This window comes from Argopecten irradians, unplaced genomic scaffold (assembly GCF_041381155.1).
Source record: "Argopecten irradians isolate NY unplaced genomic scaffold, Ai_NY scaffold_0391, whole genome shotgun sequence".
Lineage (NCBI taxonomy): Eukaryota > Metazoa > Mollusca > Bivalvia > Pectinida > Pectinidae > Argopecten > Argopecten irradians.
This window is the reverse complement of record NW_027187858.1, coordinates 29,889-49,332: the sequence shown is the minus strand read 5'-3', so window position 1 is coordinate 49,332 and position 19,444 is coordinate 29,889. Positions and strand designations below refer to the sequence as shown.

The 19,444-nt window shown below is 35.4% G+C and overlaps 1 protein-coding gene across 1 annotated transcript; it reads right to left on the bottom strand.

Annotated features, from left to right (window-relative positions):
• Positions 1-3,277: 3,277 nt before the first annotated feature.
• Positions 3,278-19,309, bottom strand: LOC138312617 (rab proteins geranylgeranyltransferase component A 2-like). Its single transcript, XM_069253423.1, has 17 exons — positions 19,254-19,309; positions 18,155-18,221; positions 17,708-17,774; positions 15,526-15,662; positions 14,995-15,301; positions 14,312-14,428; positions 13,722-13,842; positions 13,367-13,482; positions 12,785-12,891; positions 10,106-10,180; positions 8,836-8,880; positions 8,593-8,652; positions 8,269-8,329; positions 7,871-7,967; positions 7,555-7,644; positions 7,016-7,161; positions 3,278-5,666 (listed from the first exon to the last, which is right to left on the bottom strand). Exons 1-17 carry the CDS (start codon positions 19,300-19,302, stop codon positions 5,292-5,294), a joined length of 2,037 nt encoding a protein of 678 aa, XP_069109524.1. The 5' UTR covers positions 19,303-19,309; the 3' UTR covers positions 3,278-5,291.
• Between the last annotated feature and the right edge of the window lie 135 nt (positions 19,310-19,444).

Genomic DNA, 19,444 nt, shown 5'->3' with positions numbered 1-19,444 from the left:
GTTTTCTTAAAAACATAAATAACATAAGAAAATACATATCGATGGCCAAATATCAGGTTACAACACCAAACATATGCAAGATTTCATGATAAGAGGGGAGAGCCATTTCGCTGTTTTGCCGTCTGGCACAGTGATAGTCAACTACCGAGTGGTATTAAGGACGATGGCAGGAAACATAATAAAACCCGCATTATGAAAATTAACATTTTAATTGTTTTAATTATTGTTCAGAAGATGATGATAAGTGTAGTATTAACGGTAAGTTAATAACTTTTGTGAATCTACAAGGCCCAATACCTTCCTGAAATGGCTTTTAATCTTTAAAATGTTAATGTAAAACAAGATCGATAATTTTGTAGAGTCGCAAAAGTCGTGGGTCGTAGTATGTTTCCCACCGTCGTCCTAAATACCACTCGGTAGTTGGCTATCACTGCGCCAGACGGCAAAACAGCGAAATGACTCTCCCCTGTTATCATAAATTACGCAAGAAATCTTGCATATGTTTGGTGTTGTAACCTGATATTTGGCCATCGATATATATTTTCTTATGTTATTTATGTTTTTAAGAAAACTTTAAATTTTGCTCCGGAAAGGTTGTGGGCCTTTGTTAACTATCAAAATCCAAGATGGCTGCCTGGCGGCCATTTTGTTTACCGATTGGTCCCAAAATGCAATATGCACAACTAGGGCCCTAGGGGAACCTACATATGAAATTTGAGAAAGATCCCTTCAGCACTTTCTGAGAAATAGCGGTAACAAGAATTGTTAACGGACAGAAGGACGAATGACGGACCACGGACAAAAAGCGATTTCAATAGCCCACCATCTGATGATGGTAGGCTAAAAATCGGGATATATACTATTCAGATCTCTTATTATTTTTTTTAAATCACATGACTGTCATATATATATATATACTCATCAGCCATCCAAATATAAAAAATTGTATGACAATATCCATTTTCATTGTGTTGGCCCCATGTGTCTTGGCATGGGGACAGAATAAGGCATGGGGACAGAACCCAGAGCTTTCCACACATGGGCAAACGCTCAACTCAAGGCCAAAAATGAGGCGGTGCATTAGGAAAGATAAAGTCAGTTAGGAAGAAGAGAAAAGATAACATCCTAAATTTAGTCACCTTTTACGATCATGCAATAGGGACAGCAGGTACAATTCTAATGCCTTAAGGAATATGCCAATTATAAAGAAATTGTCTAATATATAATCAAACCTATGTTTGACAGTTGGAGTCCGATGGGAAAGCTAATGATCTCTGTAATGCTATTCAAAAAGTCTGAAAACTGCATGAATCAATTTTCTTTTACTGATTTACAAAAGTTATAATACCGTATTTGACCACAAATAATGCCCATCTATTTCCCCCCGAGCTACAATTTATGCCAGCGTTTATATTACAGAGGATAACCATATCTTCATCAATGGTCAAGCGTGAACTAACATATATATGTAGAACAGCTCTAGTTCAATGTCTGTGTACCTGTACTCATACATAAAGGTACACTGGAAGTGAAAGGGCACCAGTGAAAGACTATGCAGACTAATATATTACAAGATGATTAGGCCAAAAAAAATAATATGTCTTGTTTAGGGTTACCTGACCGACCTTCATTTTTTTCCCCCGACCCTAATTTTTGTCAACTTTTCTAGGAGTTGGGATTTCGGTTTCAGACTCCAGTTCCGGCCATAATTTTTAAGTGAAAGATTTAAAAAAAAAAAAATTCTCCCGACCTACTGACCCTATTTTTTCTGCCAATGTAACCCTAAACAGACATACTTTTTTTGGTCTTACCATAAATCCCTTTGGAATATTGTCATTGTAAGAATTATTCTACTGGTTGAGATGTAGTTCAATTTTTTAATTCACATATATACTGTGGTCCCATGTAAAGGGGAAAATATTAAATTTTGAACAGAAACGCAACTTAACTTTCTATCCATGTTTTACCTGGTATCAAACAGACCATTAATTCGTCATATGCTCCATATTGACTATGTAGCCAGACAAGTAGGTATTACAGTTCAAAAATACAAGAGGCCCAGCAGGCCTGTATCGATCACCTGGTTATTGTAATGCAAAGTAATATGCTTATAAAGTCCTAAATAGTAGAGATTTAAAGGATCTACCTCATTTCCCTTCCCTGCCCCCTGGGATCATAGCCAAAATTTATACAAAATCTAGCTGTTCCTCTTCCCCAAAGGAATTTTTTTGCCAAATTTAGTTACATTCCATTCAGAACTAGTAGCGATAAAAAACTTTACCTCCATTTCCCCTAATGGGCCCCGCACCTCCTGCCCCTGGGGACTCAGAGTTAAAACTTATACAAACTGTTCTTCTGCCAACAAGGATGTTCCTAGTCATATTTGGTTACATTCCATGGAGAACTCCATGAGAAGTAGTGATTTAAATGATTTACCTCTATTTCCCCTATTGGGCCATGCCCCTCATGCCCGGATGGGCCAAAGCCAAAATTTATCCAAACTCTGTTCTCCTTCCCCGAAGGATGTTTTTAGCCAGATTTGGTTACATCTATCCAGAACTCTAGGACTAGTAGCGATTTAAAAGATTTACCTCTATTTCCCCTATTACCAATTGATACAAACTCTGTTCCCCTTAACCTAAGGATATTTCTAGCCAAATTTGGTTAAATTCCATGCAGAATTCTATAACTAGTAGCAATTGAAAGGATTTACCTCTATTTCCCCTATCAGACCCCGCCCCTCCTGCCCCTAGGGGGTCGGAGCCAAAGTTTATACAAACTCTGTTCCCCTTCCCCCAAGGATATTTTTGGGCAAATTTGGCAACATTCCATTCAGAACTCCATGACTAGTAGCAATTTAAAGAATTTACCTCTATTTCCCCTATTGGGCCCGCCCCTCCTGCCCCTTGGGGGTCAGGACAAAATTTATACAAACTCTGTTCCCCTTCCCCCAAGGATATTTTTGAACAAATTTGGTAACATTCCATTCAGAACTCTAGGACTAGTAGCGATTTGAAGGATTTACCTCTATTTCCTCTATTGGGCCCGCCCCTCCTGCCCCTGGGGGGTCAGAGCCAACATTTATACAAACTCTGTTCCCCTTAACCTAAGGATGTTTCTGGCCAAATTTGGTTACATTCCATGCAGAACTATATGACTATAGTAGCGATTTAAAGGTTGATCGACAGATGGATGACGGACGACGGATGCAGCGCCAAGATATAAACTTACAGGCCCTTTGGGCCAGGTTAGCTAATAAATACTAGTACATCCCATGGACATTTCCATTTCAATTTTATTAACATGTGTAAAATAGTCTAACAATTGTCTCACATATAAGTTATATAAGTAGACATTTATACACACATGCTTTTTATTTAGATGTACTGCTGTGGAAAATAAGAGAGATATATAATTTTAAACACTGTTCCTATTCTCAACGGGGATGACAATGTAAACAATGTAGACAGGTTTTACACTTGGAAGCTAACACGACCACCATATACAGTGTAGAATCACAACTGTTATTGCTATCAGTATAAAAGACAAAATCTGAGTAGATATTAAACATAATTATGGGTTTTGTATATAACTTATAAATATTCAGCTAAAAAAAAAAAAGTCATTTGCTCATATTAATTGATACAATTCTAATACTAGTACATGTATATATTGTTTGGGTAATTTGAATGGGATTCCTAATTTGCATTAATATCATTGATAAGTGTGTTTTCAAGATTAAATTTGAAACCATTAAGTTTAAATTTTACACTCTATCTAGATCATTGCAACAGTTGTCATTCTGTCTTTTTCTGATGACTAGAAGATGATCACATTTGTAACACATTTACGATTTCATAATACACATTTACATTACAGCTAATGATATTGCTAAATCCATCAATTATAAAAGTTTCTTTTATTTCTTGACACTTAAAACATGATATTAACTCCACCGCCGACAAATGGTGTTTTTTCACTATCAAAAACAGGAGCAGACGATTTAGTATTTTTCTTCAGTTGCAAAAGTTACTTACTTTACACCATTACCAACATTGAAAAGTTTAAGCTTCTAATTTTACTTCAAGTTAAAAATATGAAAAATAATTAACTGCATCCCGAAAAAAATCTGTGGCACTATATCCTTTATGGAATAAAGTACTGATTGCGCATGCACCAAAGGCAAAATAAGTTATTTTATATTATTTTTTGTGTTAATTAGACATATATATATACACGATAAAACGTCAATTATTGTTCAAATAATAAATATCATTTATGCTCTGATGGCGGTGGAGCATCTTTAACAATTTCTCTTCGCGAACAACAATAACATACAAACATACATTGTAACAAACATCATATTTTCCCCGATAAAAAACAATTATTTCTTGATCACATAAAAGAACTTTGGTACAACACTATAATTGGCTCATAGATAAAATAAGGTTTGATTTCCAAATAGTCCCACTTAATGTAGATACTAGGGGGTTAGGAAAGCTAGTGTGCTAGGCTTCGTTATTACCTGAACAAATTTCTTAAGCCCCATCAATCAAAACAGTTCCAAATGTATGAGGAATTTCACCAAACACACACACACATCTTCACAGAAGATCATAGAATACATACACAGGTATGAAACAAAGGGGAAGCCAGGGTGCCGTATAAGTACTGGTATATGCACTTTTAACTGGGGTACACTGGACTATACATAACCAGAAAACTTCTCAACATTCCTGATTGTGAATGTTCCTGACTGACGGATGCTGTTTACTTTGTCAATAATCAAATCCATTTCTGGATTTTGAGTTTTCTGGACTACCGGCGTCCAGATTATCGTGGGTCCCCTGTATATATAGAATATATAATATAATGTGTAACCACAGCACCCCAAATCTCCCCAAAATGTTACATGTCTTCCTGATATCATACATGGAGTGAAACAAAGCACACAATCACAGTATTAAGCTTGTGCATGTCCTGCAAACATGATGGATAAACAGGTAATTAAGCACATTTTTAGGATTTACAAATGTCCATTCTGATCTATCGAAGTTACTTCCCTTTGTTTTGATCTGTCTGTACTTGCGGAAGTTACCAGTTTATATACTATAGTATATGCTGACATCTCAAGTATGAATCAATACAATATCATCTATATTTATTTGAAACTTCATTCAGGTTGTCCCAAGTCTTTGTTACAACAGGCTTTTAATGATTTTACTTTTCTCTACGATGAGTTTTGTTCTATTCTCTGATGTGTTAGGTATCATCCGTTTTCTTCTGAGTATTTAGGATTGATCCACCTGTATCTCCTGAGACAAGTTATTTTTTCCTTTCTCTGACTGGCTAATTGTTGAATTATCTGTATAAGGTGTTAATTCATCTGATGGTGTTGATGTAACCTCAGTGCCTTTCTTCTCTTCAGTTTCTTTGCTCTCGTTGCCTTCATTAGATGCTGTCTTGTCCGTTTGGCTGTCAGTAACTGTTTCTGTAACAGTGCTAGCCTCTGTACCAGTTTCTTTATTTTCCTCTGTGAAATCGGACTGTTGATTGCTTTCACCCACTGTAGCCTCATTCTCATCCACATATATAATATCCTCTGGGTTTGGAGGTCGCGGCAGGAATTCCTCATCAGGCATAATATCAGCAAAGATCTGCCGGGTCTGTGAAAGATTGGTAAAATTAATATGTCTGGTAGGAAACAGTATACATTTGCTTTAGTTTATTTTGTTATATGTCCTTTTAACAACCAGTCATTTTAAGACATGCCAGGTACGGGGAATGCTGGAGGAACTAGTGGAGAAAAATCACCAACCTATGGTCAGTACCTTGCAACTGCCCTAAATAGTTTTAAAACGAAACAATTTGGTTTAAAATTTAATCTTGTGGATATATATCTAGGTTTAAAGCTCTCATATATATTACAGCAAATTAACTTTCAATTATCAAATGTAAAAACAATATAAACACAAGGACATAGTCATCCAGATCCCCCGCCAATGGAGATATCAAAGCTGAAGTAAGTTTGATTGTGGAGACTTATGTGTATGAAAAAAAACAGGAAAAAGGAAGTTGAGCTAAAAAAAGATGGAGTATAATTCAAGTAGAGCGGGGCTGCAATTGTTGAATCAGGAATACAGCCTTGACATTTATATAAGACTATATACACAAAGATGGGTGGAGTTTTGCAAAGTTACATTTACCATTTACCATGATATTTTCAGCAATGTTTCCATGGTAATGGAAAAAGTGCAAAAAATGAAAACCTTAAAATAGCAAAAGGTACTACTAGACCATAAAAAGAATGTGTCTATGAAGTTTCGTGGAAATATCTCTGCTGGTTTTAGAGTTATGCTCCGGAAATGAACCTGCTACAAAAATATGATATTTTCAGCAATGTTTCTATGGTTACAGAAAAAATCACTAAAAGTGAAAACCTAAAAATAGCGAAAGGCACTACTAGACTATAAGAACAATGTGTCTATGAAGTTTCATGGAAATATCTCTGCTGGTTTTAGAGTTGTGCTCCGGAAACGATTCTTACAAAAAAATCTGCCATTTTCAGCAATGTTTCCATGGTTACAGAAAAAAGTACAAAAAGTGAAAACCTTAAAATAGCAAAAGGCACTACTAGACCATAAGACTAATGTGCCTATGGAGTTCCGTGCATATATCTCAACCGGTTGTCCAGTTATGCTGCGGAAACGAACCTGGTACAAAAATATGATATTTTCAGCAATGTTTCCATGGTTACGGAAAAAAATGCAAAAAATGCAAACCTAAAAATAGCAAAAGGCACTACTAGACCATAAGACCAATGTGTGTATGAAGTTTCGTGGGAATATCTCTACTGGTTTTAGAGTTATGCTCCGGAAACCATTCGTACGGACGGACAGACGGACGGACGGAACCCATTTGTATATCCCCCGCCAACTTTGTTGGGCGGGGGATAATAAATGCACATTTCAACGAAATATATACACATCTAGGATGATACTGGAGGCAAACTTACCTGAGTTACAATATCATTAAGATCTATTTCTGGTCCAGGCCCGGACAACAGAATTATATTATCAGGAGTTCTCTCCCCTCTACTCAAGTCTTCATAATAGGTCTGACTGAAGTACATGGACCACAGGACATTAGGCTGCTCTTTATCTAAAATGTAAAAGGTTGTTAATTTTAATTGTTTTTGTGTTTATTAGTTTAACATCCTATTAACAGCCAGGGTCATATAAAATCGTGCCAGGTTACATTTTTTGTATTTGATGGAAGAAAGCCGGATTATCCGTAGAAAAACCACCGAATAGCGGCCAGTACTTTGAAACTGCCCACATGGGATTGGAACTAGCCACTCAGAGGTGGAGGGCTTGTGGTAATATGTCAAGACATCTTAACCACTCAGCCACTGCGGCCCCATGTTAAGAACTCATTATCAAGCTACATGGTAATATAAGCTCTTTACCAGCAAATGTACAAGTCATAAATATAAAGACTAGCTAGTATGCACAGTGACATGTAATATTTTGCAGTAGAAAATTTTTAACTGACCTGTAGAATCAAATAACTTTTGTGTCACAGCTTTCAAATCGTCCCGGGGATGGATATCTCCTGATCCAGCCCTAGACATGTGTACAGCATCTGTTGTAATAAAACATATATAGTAAATTTAGTGTAAAAATTGTATTCACTGTTCTTATATTGCAGTAATTGATAAGGCTCTGGTACTGTGGTAAGGATAACACTTACGAAGGCCTTGAGGACAAGTCATGGATGATAGGGGTAGTTCTAGTACAGCTGTATATAAACTTATGAAGGCCTATGGCAAGCATGGATGATAGTTCTAGTACAGCTGTATATAACTTACGAAGGCCTTGAGGACAAGTCATGGATGATGGGGGCAGTTCTAGTACAGCTGTGGGTCGATCTCCATCATCAGAATCAGGTAAATACATCAATGATAGCTAAAACAGAAGTTTGTTGGTATCAGTAAACTTCCCTCTCATAAAAAGTAGAATGTCAAGAATGAACCTAAAAGACTATGCTAAAAATCAACACTTTTTTTAATTAGATTTATAGAACCCTTCGAATACCATATTTTTTCACTGTAAATATGTTATGGTATGTCTTTGCAGATTAAATCTGATTTATATTTTGTTTATCCCAATTTACCGTAATTAAATATACAGATTACCACAAATCCTCAGATTGTCACATTTATCTTGTAATACAAACCAACTTCTGACTTATTTTATCAATAATTACCTGTTGGTCTTCTGTATGTAAAACAGACTTATCTGTGATAAATATGCCTCGGTTCACATGTCTGGAATGTATGCAGAATCCATATCAAAATTTTCTCAGTCCAAGATGTATTCACTTTGCTTCAGATAACCAATATATCACAATTGAAATTTTACATTCATTATTTTAAATTGATCAGCAAAACTATTCACGACTTTTGAATTATTTTAAAATAAGATACTACATTGAATAGTGAAGAAATGTTTTTGACTATTAATGTCGAACTGAAAATAATGTATTTGATGTGTTGTGTATAATTTCTATTCCAGGTTAAGGGACACTTACCGTTTTGCTTTGTACTTCAAGTCTTCTGGATTTGCATAGGAGGATTCAATAATGAAATACCTGAGAAAAGAACATTTAATCCCTTTTAATAGTACAAAATACTTTTTTTTTAATTACCGTAGTCAAAAGCTTTTAAGATCTTCATTGAAAATGCCATTTAATCTTTTTTTTTTGTCTCATATAAACTCATGAAATATTAAGCTACAACTATCAAATTGTATTGTTCTACATTGTATTACATACTTGCAATTAACCCTTTGTCCATTAGTCAGCACAACACCTGCACATCTGTAACAGTAAACATACAAGTCTTTTTATACAGTAAAACCTGCAATAGCAGACACCTCTATATAGCGGACACCTGTCCTTAACAGACAGTGCATCACTATATAAATGTAATGTATATAGCGGACACCTCCTCAATGCGGACAGCGGATACTAAATTTAGTCCGTAAGTTGGTAAAATTTCCATATAACGGATGAAAATCACTGTATGAATTGAATGTGTATAGCGGACACTTTCTATAAAAAAGCGGAACTTAAATTTAACCTGAAGACAGTAAATATTCTATAATACAAACAGAGGACATTATCGGTACAACAGAGGAAGCCATATCTTCCTGCATTGGTCAATAAGAGTATATAGAGTATTGTAGTATCTTACATGAGAGCTCTTTACTCGTTTCACTCTGTACCACCTGACAACTATCAAACTTACCTACTGAGGCTCTGTACCACCTGACAACTATCAAACTTACCTACTGAGGCTCTGTACCACCTGACAACTATCAAACTTACCTACTGAGGCTCTGTACCACCTGACAACTATCAAATTTACCTACTGAGGCTCTGTACCACCTGACAACTATCAAACTTACATACTGAGGCTCTGTACCACCTGACACTATCAAACTTACCTACTGAGGCTCTGTACCACCTGACAACTATCAAACTTACCTACTGAGGCTCTGTATCACCTGACAACTATCAAACTTACCTACTGAGGCTCTGTACCACCTGACACTATCAAACTTACCTACTGAGGCTCTGTACCACCTGACAACTATCAAACTTACCTACTGAGGCTCTGTACCACCTGACAACTATCAAACTTACCTACTGAGGCTCTGTACCACCTGACAACTATCAAACTTACCTACTGAGGCTCTGTACCACCTGACACTATCAAACTTACCTACTGAGGCTCTGTACCACCTGACAACTATCAAACTTACCTACTGAGGCTCTGTACCACCTGACAACTATCAAACTTACCTACTGAGGCTCTGTACCACCTGACACTATCAAACTTACCTACTGAGGCTCTGTACCACCTGACAACTATCAAACTTACCTACTGAGGCTCTGTACCACCTGACAACTATCAAACTTACCTACTGAGGCTCTGTACCACCTGACAACTATCAAACTTACCTACTGAGGCTCTGTACCACCTGACAACTATCAAACTTACCTACTGAGGCTCTGTACCACCTGCAACTATCAAACTTACTTATTATCAGCTCCGTGGATGACAGCACTCACAGCAGTACGTAAACAGTAAACACCGCCAAACACAGCACACATCCTGTCAGATGGAACATACAGTTGGTTTATAGCATGAACATACTGCTGACTTACAGCACACATCCTGTCAGATGGAACATTTAAAAAAAACAGTTGGTTGTAGCATGAACATGCTGCTGACTTACAGCACACATCCTGTCAGATGTAAAACACAGTTGGTTATAGCATGAACATGCTGCTGACTTACAGCACACATCCTGTCAGATGTAACATACAGTTGGTTATAGAATGAACATGCTGCTGACTTACAGCACACATCCTGTCAGATGTAACATACAGTTGGTTATAGCATGAACATGCTGCTGACTTACAGCACACATCCTGTCAGATGTAAAACACAATTGGTTATAGCATGAACATGCTGCTGACTTACAGCACACATCCTGTCAGATGTAAAACACAGTTGGTTATAGCATGAACATGCTGCTGACTTACAGCACACATCCTGTCAGATATAACATACAGATGGTTATAGCATGAACATGCTGCTGACTTACAGCACACATCCTGTCAGATGTAATATACAGTTGGTTATAGCATGAACATGCTGCTGACTTACAGCACACATCCTGTCAGATGTAAAACACAGTTGGTTATAGCATGAACATGCTGCTGACTTACAGCACACATCCTGTCAGATATAACATACAGATGGTTATAGCATGAACATGCTGCTGACTTACAGCACACATCCTGTCAGATGTAACATACAGTTGGTTATAGAATGAACATGCTGCTGACTTACAGCACACATCCTGTCAGATGTAAAACATAGTTGGTTATAGCATGAACATGCTGCTGACTTACAGCACACATCCTGTCAGATGTAAAACACAATTGGTTATAGCATGAACATGCTGCTGACTTACAGCACACATCCTGTCAGATGTAAACACAGTTGGTTATAGCATGAACATGCTGCTGACTTACAGCACACATCCTGTCAGATGTAACATACAGTTGGTTAAAGCATTACACAACATGCTGCATAACATGACTTACAGCACACATCCTGTCAGATGTAATACACAGTTGGTTATAGCATGAACATGCTGCTGACTTACAGCACACATCCTGTCAGATGTAATATACAGTTGGTTATAGCATGAACATGCTGCTGACTTACAGCACACATCCTGTCAGATGTAACATACAGTTGGTTATAGCATGAACATGCTGCTGACTTACAGCACACATCCTGTCAGATGTATACATACAGTTGGTTATAGAATGAACATGCTGCTGACTTACAGCACACATCCTGTCAGATATAACATACAGTTGGTTATAGCATGAACATGCTGCTGACTTACAGCACACATCCTGTCAGATGTAACATACAGTTGGTTATAGAATGAACATGCTGCTGACTTACAGCAGCACATCCTGTCAGATATAACATACATATGGTTATAGCATGAACATGGTTATAGCTGACTTACAGCACACATCCTGTCAGATGTAACATACAGTTGGTTATAGAATGAATCAACATGCTGCTGACTTACAGACACATCCTGTCAGATATAACATACATATGGTTATAGCATGAACATGCTGCTGACTTACAGCACACATCCAGTCAGATATAACATACATATGGTTATAGCATGAACATGCTGCTGACTTACAGCACACATCCTGTCAGATGTAACATACAGATGGTTATAGCATGAACATGCTGCTGACTTACAGCACACATCCTGTCAGATGTAACAATACAATTGGTTATAGCATGAACATGCTGCTGACTTACAGCACACATCCTGTCAGATGTAATATACAATTGGTTATAGCATGAACATGCTGCTGACTTACAGCACACATCCTGTCAGATATAACATACAGATGGTTATAGCATGAACATGCTGCTGACTTACAGCACACATCCTGTCAGATGTAAAATACAGATGGTTATGGCATGAACATGCTGCTGACTTACAGTACACATCCTGTCAGATGTAATACACAGTTGGTTATAGCATAAACATGCTGCTGACTTACAGCACACATCCTGTCAGATGTAATATACAATTGGTTATAGCATGAACATGCTGCTGACTTACAGCACACATCCTGTCAGATGTAACATACAGATGGTTATAGCATGAACATGCTGCTGACTTACAGCACACATCCTGTCAGATGTAACATACAGATGGTTATGGCATGAACATGCTGCTGACTTACAGTACACATCCTGTCAGATGTAATACACAGTTGGTTATAGCATAAACATGCTGCTGACTTACAGCACACATCCTGTCAGATGTAACATACAGTTGGTTATAGCTTGAACATGCTGCTGACTTACAGCACACATCCTGTCAGATGTAACACACATTTGGTTATAGCATAAATATGCCACAGGTCAATTGATGCATACTGATTATTCAAAACAATTTTAGTATTAATTTAATTTATATGATTTTTATGAATATAATAATTTATACTTGATCAGAACACTGAATTTTAGAAACACGGCCACATGTTATGCTTAGCTGACTTGCAAATATGACAATCTCTTGTCTGCCAATAGAACAAAATGAGAAATAATTGAATTTCAAAGACGAATATTTAATGTATGGTTACCATTGAAACTTACCTACAGAAGCTCTGTGGGAGTTCACCACTGCCATAAAGAGGCCACAGGAAAGCTGTGTTACCATAGCGACCAAGTGAGTGAAGGAACTTTTTTGTTCTTGCTAACCCCTGTGTAATTATAATTTTATCAGATTCCTTATTTTCTGCCTTTCGTATTTGCTTAGTGATACAATATATGAAAACACTTTACAGTATATTGGAAGTAGGACCTTTAATTGCTTCTAGATATCCTACAAAAATACATTGATTAATTTACTGGTAGTATATTTTTAATGTAAATGGTCTATGTGCATTACGGTCTGTATTGAACAAGTAAAAATGTAATGTCAAAAATGCTTTGTACTCCTTTATCCCAGCTGACCTTATGGTTATGAAAAAGAAGTTGGAATTGAAAATATTTACAATGACAGACTTAAAGCTCAATACAGATTACTGCTATTTTTATCACACTAACAAGCAGATATATGGTGCTTGTTTGGTATTATGGTGCACTGTAACAGAGCCAAGAGGTATATATTGGGTTAAAGATGTATTATTATAGTCAATTGAGATTGAAATGTAAGGAAGATAAATATGATCCTACCTCTGTTGTTGACACAGTATCTGTCACCATGGCGATGGAATGTTGCACAAAATGGCAAATATTTTTTGTTAATTTCTGTGATTTCAAGAAGTCTTTAAAAGGCTTATCTGCAAAATCTGAAACATATTGGAAACGTAATTAGCAATAGAATTGAAAATGAAAACATAATGATTTAACATAAAACACATTATGTTTACAATCTTTCCATCAACAAATCAATGAAAAATCAATAATAATCTCCAACAGTCGATGAAAGCATTCTGATGGTAAATGTTCGCGATTTTTCCAATGGTTCTATTTTCCAATTACTTGGACATTTCACATCACACAAAATATGATGTTATATCTAGTGTACCTTGATACTGGTCTTCGTGATTTGTATAATCAGCACAGAAGGTGAGCAGTTTCATCAACATGCGCTTCTCCAGCATGGACACATCCTTACTACTGAACACATCTGCCCGAGAACAAGGAACCTACACAACAAAAACAGTAGGAATTTCAGTTCTTTTGAAGGAATTTCAGTTCTATCTAAAATCATAGAAATTTACATTATTGCTGTGTATTGAATTACCATTTCAAGCACAATGACAATTTGTTATGTTAAATTCTTCATAAGCATAAGTCTAAGCTATGTTTTTATAAAAGTTAACTTTTTATTTTTTAATCCAGAGTGTTGTATTTGCTGTAATTATCTCCCCTTATCTCTCCTAATTATATGGTGGTTTGCTATTGAAAAATTTTATGAAAGAACATTTCTGGAAAAAATCTAAATTATTTAAAGACATATTGATGATCTAACTTAAAAAAGAAAATTCATCTCAGAAAAGAGAATTATTAATTGTGTCTATTTAAAGATTGTTTACTGTTTTTGTCCAGAACAAAGATTAATGTCATTTTAATGATTATCTAATCTCACCCACCAACATTCTTTAGTTCTTTTACCTTCTCGAGTTTGTCGTTAAGGAAGGTGAGTACCCTGGTTACCGTCCTAAACTCACAGTACTTAGCAATATCAGATGATATCAATAGTTCCACCATATTCCCTGCACAATACAGCAACTGCAACATAACATTAGATAAGATGCTAATCATTGAGAAATCATAATACATGTAGTTCAAATCTGGTCAATATTGAGATAGGACACAACACTTTTATATATAATGCTACAATATACACATAAAAAATAGGCCCAGGTGACCTGTATCAATCACTCATTTCATTCATAAGAAAAAATTTAAAGGACTTCAATTTATTCCCCTATTGAGTCCCAGCCACATTTAAATTCAATCACAAAAACTGCTTTCCTTCCATGCAAAGAATGATTTTGATGGTTAAAATCCACTCTGTAGCAATTGAAAATAGACAAATGTCAGCAGATGTCGAGATAATGAATGCCAAACCATGACATAAGCAGATGACCGTAATAGGATGTACCCAATCCTGTGTAGTGATTTTTCAAAGCAACGAGTCATTTTTAGCATTTCTAATATCAAAGTTGCAGTTGGACTTTTAACGTTTTGATATATGTGCCATGCATTATTAATAATGACTATTGATATTACAAAGATTATAATAGCAATATATACTAGTGATAATGAAATTTATTTTGAACCATAAAACTTACCCTTGGTGCCAGGTCTAGGTTAAACTTGCGCCATTCCTTCTTCAGTTTAGTGGCAGTCCATGATTTTTTACTTTCTTTCTCTACAATTTTTTCTGTCTGTGGAGGTTTGGTCTCTTCAGACTTTTGTTTTGGCAATGTTTCTGTGTTTGGCTTAGACTGCTCTGCAGGCTCCCCTGATTTAGTCACTGATTCTTTGTTCAAGTCTTCATCTTTTGTTTCTTCTGGCAAAACTTGGCTTGAATTTTCTGTTTTTTCATTCTTACTTTCATTTGATTTATCAGTTTTATCCAAAACTGGTTCCTCATCACTAATATAAAGAGTTGTTAATATAATTAGATATAAATTTAAATTTACAAATTTTTTGGAAGATTTCATGGTTAAATACTTGGAAATTAGTATATAAAATTGACAAATATTTCAATGATGACTTTGCAATAAGATAGTTTTTTCTGGCTACGTATTCTAAGACCATTCCTTTGCCTAATTTTGCAAAACCTAAACTTTTCATTGGTAAGTATAAGTTCATATTACCTGACATGGTACTCTGTTGCTATGTTGAAGTAGGTTTTCCCCTTAACACACAGATCTAATCGGGACAGTGTCTCCCCAGGTTGTAGAATCGTGTCCTCATCTATGGTGGGGTGTTCTAGGTCATGTTCACCTGATACCTGTTACAGTAATTATTTAATCAAGCATTGAATAATCAGGCAATTAATCATTAAATTTAAAGTTTAGGTTCTTTGTTTTAAATACATGTATATGTACCAGTAATTGATTTCTAGCCATTAAATCATATGTTACTAAAAATCATTTATTTACATTTACATCTGACATCAAATTATCAACATATTTTAAAGGAATGTTTGTTTGTTTAGAAACATTTGTTTTGGAATTACTTTGAATAATCAAAGTACTGCAAATACAACGCAGCAGAAAAAAAAAATAGAATGAAATCAAATGAATTTCCAAAATATATAAACCATTATAATATATATATTTGATATCAATTATTTCCAGAATATTCAACTAATTGCAGAAAATACATATATGTTTTGTTTGACATTCTTCTTAATTAAAATTCCTGTATGAAATAAAAGATTTTAAAATTATAAAGAAAACAAAAGTCTCATATTCATTAAAAATGAGTTTTTATCCTATACTCTTGACTCTTATGTTTCACATACACTTATTTAGGTAAAATCATGCACATGAGGGCAGCCTTATATTGCCTTTACCTCAGATCTGTTTTCAGCAGTCATTTAGAAACATTATTTTAATGTACACAGAAAGAACCTCTGATTAGTTTACTTTATAACTCTCAGGTCTATCAGCCTTATATAGTAAGTCCAATTTCTATAGTCATTAACAGAGATTATGTAAGTTAAAGGAGTCACCAGTGTGCATAGATTGTGTGTATACACATGCACAGACAACAGTGATCTACCTGACTGTGTTAGTTCAAAAGTACGACTCTTTGCAGATGACTGTCTACTATACCGAGAAATCAACAAATACCAAGACCATCAATTATTACAGGATGACCTACACAATTTGGAACAATGGGCAAACAATTGGGGAATGAAATTTAATGCAAAAAAGTGCTACATCATGAACATAAAAGGAAAAAGTCACAAATTTTACACCTTAAACGGACACATTCTGGAGCAAGTAAAAAACAATCCATATCTTGGTCTTACTGTTTTCGGACGATTTGAAATGGGACACTCATATAACAAAAATAGCAAAAAAGCTAGCTCCACATTAGGCTTTCTAAAACGGAACCTGAAACACTGCCCAACTACGTGCAAAAAAATAGCATATATTTCACTGGTGCGCTCCATCCTTGAGTATGGTGCAATAATTTGGGACCCTTATATCAAAAAAGACATTGACAAACTTGAAAGAATACAAAGACTAGCAGCCAGATTCATTTCCAATGACTACAAGACCAGGGAGGAAGGATGCGTTACAAGAATGCTAGAGGATCTGAAACTACCATCACTTCAGATCAGACGTGAACAACAGAGACTGACCTTCCTATATAAAGTGGTGGAGGGGATGCTACCATCAATACCCCCAGATCAGTACTTAACAAAACAACGACCCAAAAGAAACATCAAAGCTAAGTATTACGAAAATCACATCACCACAAATGTTGTTGAAAAAAATGTCACCAGAAATTCAAAACCCCTCACGGTACCGACACACAACTGTGAGCAATACAGGAATTCCTTCTTTGTGCGTACAGTCATTGACTGGAACCACTTAGAGGAAAAGGTAGTATGTGCCCCAACATTGGAGGCTTTTAAACATGCCCTGTAAGATGAGGATCCTCTCTCTACCGTTGTGTTAAAACCGGAAACGGGTTCTACAACATATCATATATAGATATAGATAGAACAGTCAGGGAGTTATGGTATATGGTAGACCTAGATGGCACTTTGGTATTATATACTTTGTATTCTACCAATCAGAAGGCATTCTTCCCAAAACTGCCTTACAGCCAACTGCAGTAATTTGGAAAGGCTCCCTTCTGATTGGACCAAATGAATATTATTCAATGTATAGGGCATTGATGAATGTAAGTTAATAAATGAAATAGTTTAAGAGGTCACCACTAGATGTCATTGTAGGGCAAGTCCTACACATACTGTATATTAATACCAGATAGCAATAATACAAACATCTACACACATAGTATTAAAAAAGTTACCTCCTTTGTCCATTTGTTTATATTTTCTAGATTAAATGAAGCCCACTGACCACTGTAGTATTCATTCCTGTTGACATACAAAACAGAGGCAATATTTCAGTAAAACTCCTTGTAGAACACACTGCAGGCTTTGAATAATTTGTTGTGAAAACCATTTTTGATGATCAACAAACTAAATATCTCTATACTCACAGATTTTATAATTACTGTAACTTTTCTTGCCTAAAAACTTTAAAAGTTTAAAAAAAAAACCTAAATAGTATCTAACATTAAAAGTAACAATGGAAATATATTTTTGTTAAAATATGATAACATACCAGATATATGTTTGTTTTAGACATTATAGTTTTTCTCCTTTTTTCATTTATATATAGGCACGGTTTGATAACCATTTACAGTCCAATTTACCTGTATCACAACAAACAATAAAACATGAATTAAACTTACCTATCAATGTGTAATACTTTTTGACCCACTCTGGATAGAGCTGCAGCTACAATACTCTCAGGCATCCCTACAAGGGGAAAACATGAGCTTATCAATATACATCATAATTAGATGTTTATTTTAATTTATTAGTCACATTAATTTTAACTTAGACAGGGAAAAGATATTAACTCAAGCCCAGTATGCTGTTGTCTTTGGGCTAATAAATTAAACACAGAAGTGACGTATACATAAAGTATGTATAATTAATAATAAATAATAGTATAGAAAGTGCGGCTAGATTTCATTAATGATAGCTTAAATGACAAATCGAATAAAAGTTAAAATACAAACAGAAATAATTAATTTACTATTGAGGAATATTTCAAGTCATGATCAGCAATCTGTTCTGTAAACATGTAAATGTATATTTTAGTGTAGAAGGAGTGGTTCGATGTGGCTTGTAACTACTATAAAGTGCTGAATAAAGGGACCTATCAATCTGCTGATGAAATATGGTTTTCTAACTTCTATGAGTCAGTTAAGTTGAAATTGATAAAGTCGCAGATTTACACACGGGAGAACGCGTAGCTAATGACTCAATAACGACTGGAATGCATATACGTGTTTTTTCCCTGTCTATATTGGATTCTAACATTTTTTCTTTTCCTTTCTTGCATACACTCACTCAATTTGACATAAACTTCAGTTTGATGAAGGTGATCATTATAAAGAAGATGCAGGTGAAATTAATATGAATATATAGCATGATTAGATGTTAATATGAAAATTAATTTTCTTTTGAAACAGCTAAATCAAAAACTAGCAACCGGTATATTTACAAATGCAAAATAAATAAGAGATATAATCATTATATTAAAATCATTCAGAAAATTCTAAACATGACTATGAGTCATGATCGTGAATGACATGTTGTTCTGACGAAAGATAAAACTAAAACAGTAAAATCTAGGCCTAGCACTAAAAGGATATATGTATCGCTGTTCTTCTTTCTTGGAAGAGTAGGAAATGACACAAGTATTAACAAAATGACACTTAAAGTTTATCAAAGCAATTTGGTAACTTAAATGTCACAGATTAGTTGAATAAAGTCATATACCAGTGCCGAGGACAACAACATCAAAATCTCCTGGTAGTTCGTCTGCCATGTTGGTTTTGTTTATCCAATGATAGCCGAAGTTTCGCACAGCGTTTTCCTTTTTTATTTTGTCTAATGGTTAGAATCTAAATGATAAAGAAAGCGTGAAAAGAAATTTGATTTTTTTACTATGAAAATATAGATATTACCGT

Bases quoted from the DNA above. Each gene is read 5' to 3' on its own strand.
- LOC138312617 (XM_069253423.1), bottom strand. From the start codon at position 19,302: ATGGCAGACGAACTACCAGGAGATTTTGATGTTGTTGTCCTCGGCACT. The intron at 15,302-15,525 runs GTAATATGAACT...TCTTTATATTAG, and splicing joins GCAACAGAGTACCATGTCAG to TGATGAGGAACCAGTTTTGG. The intron at 13,843-14,311 runs GTAAAAGAACTA...TTTGTTGTGTAG, and splicing joins TTAACGACAAACTCGAGAAG to GTTCCTTGTTCTCGGGCAGA.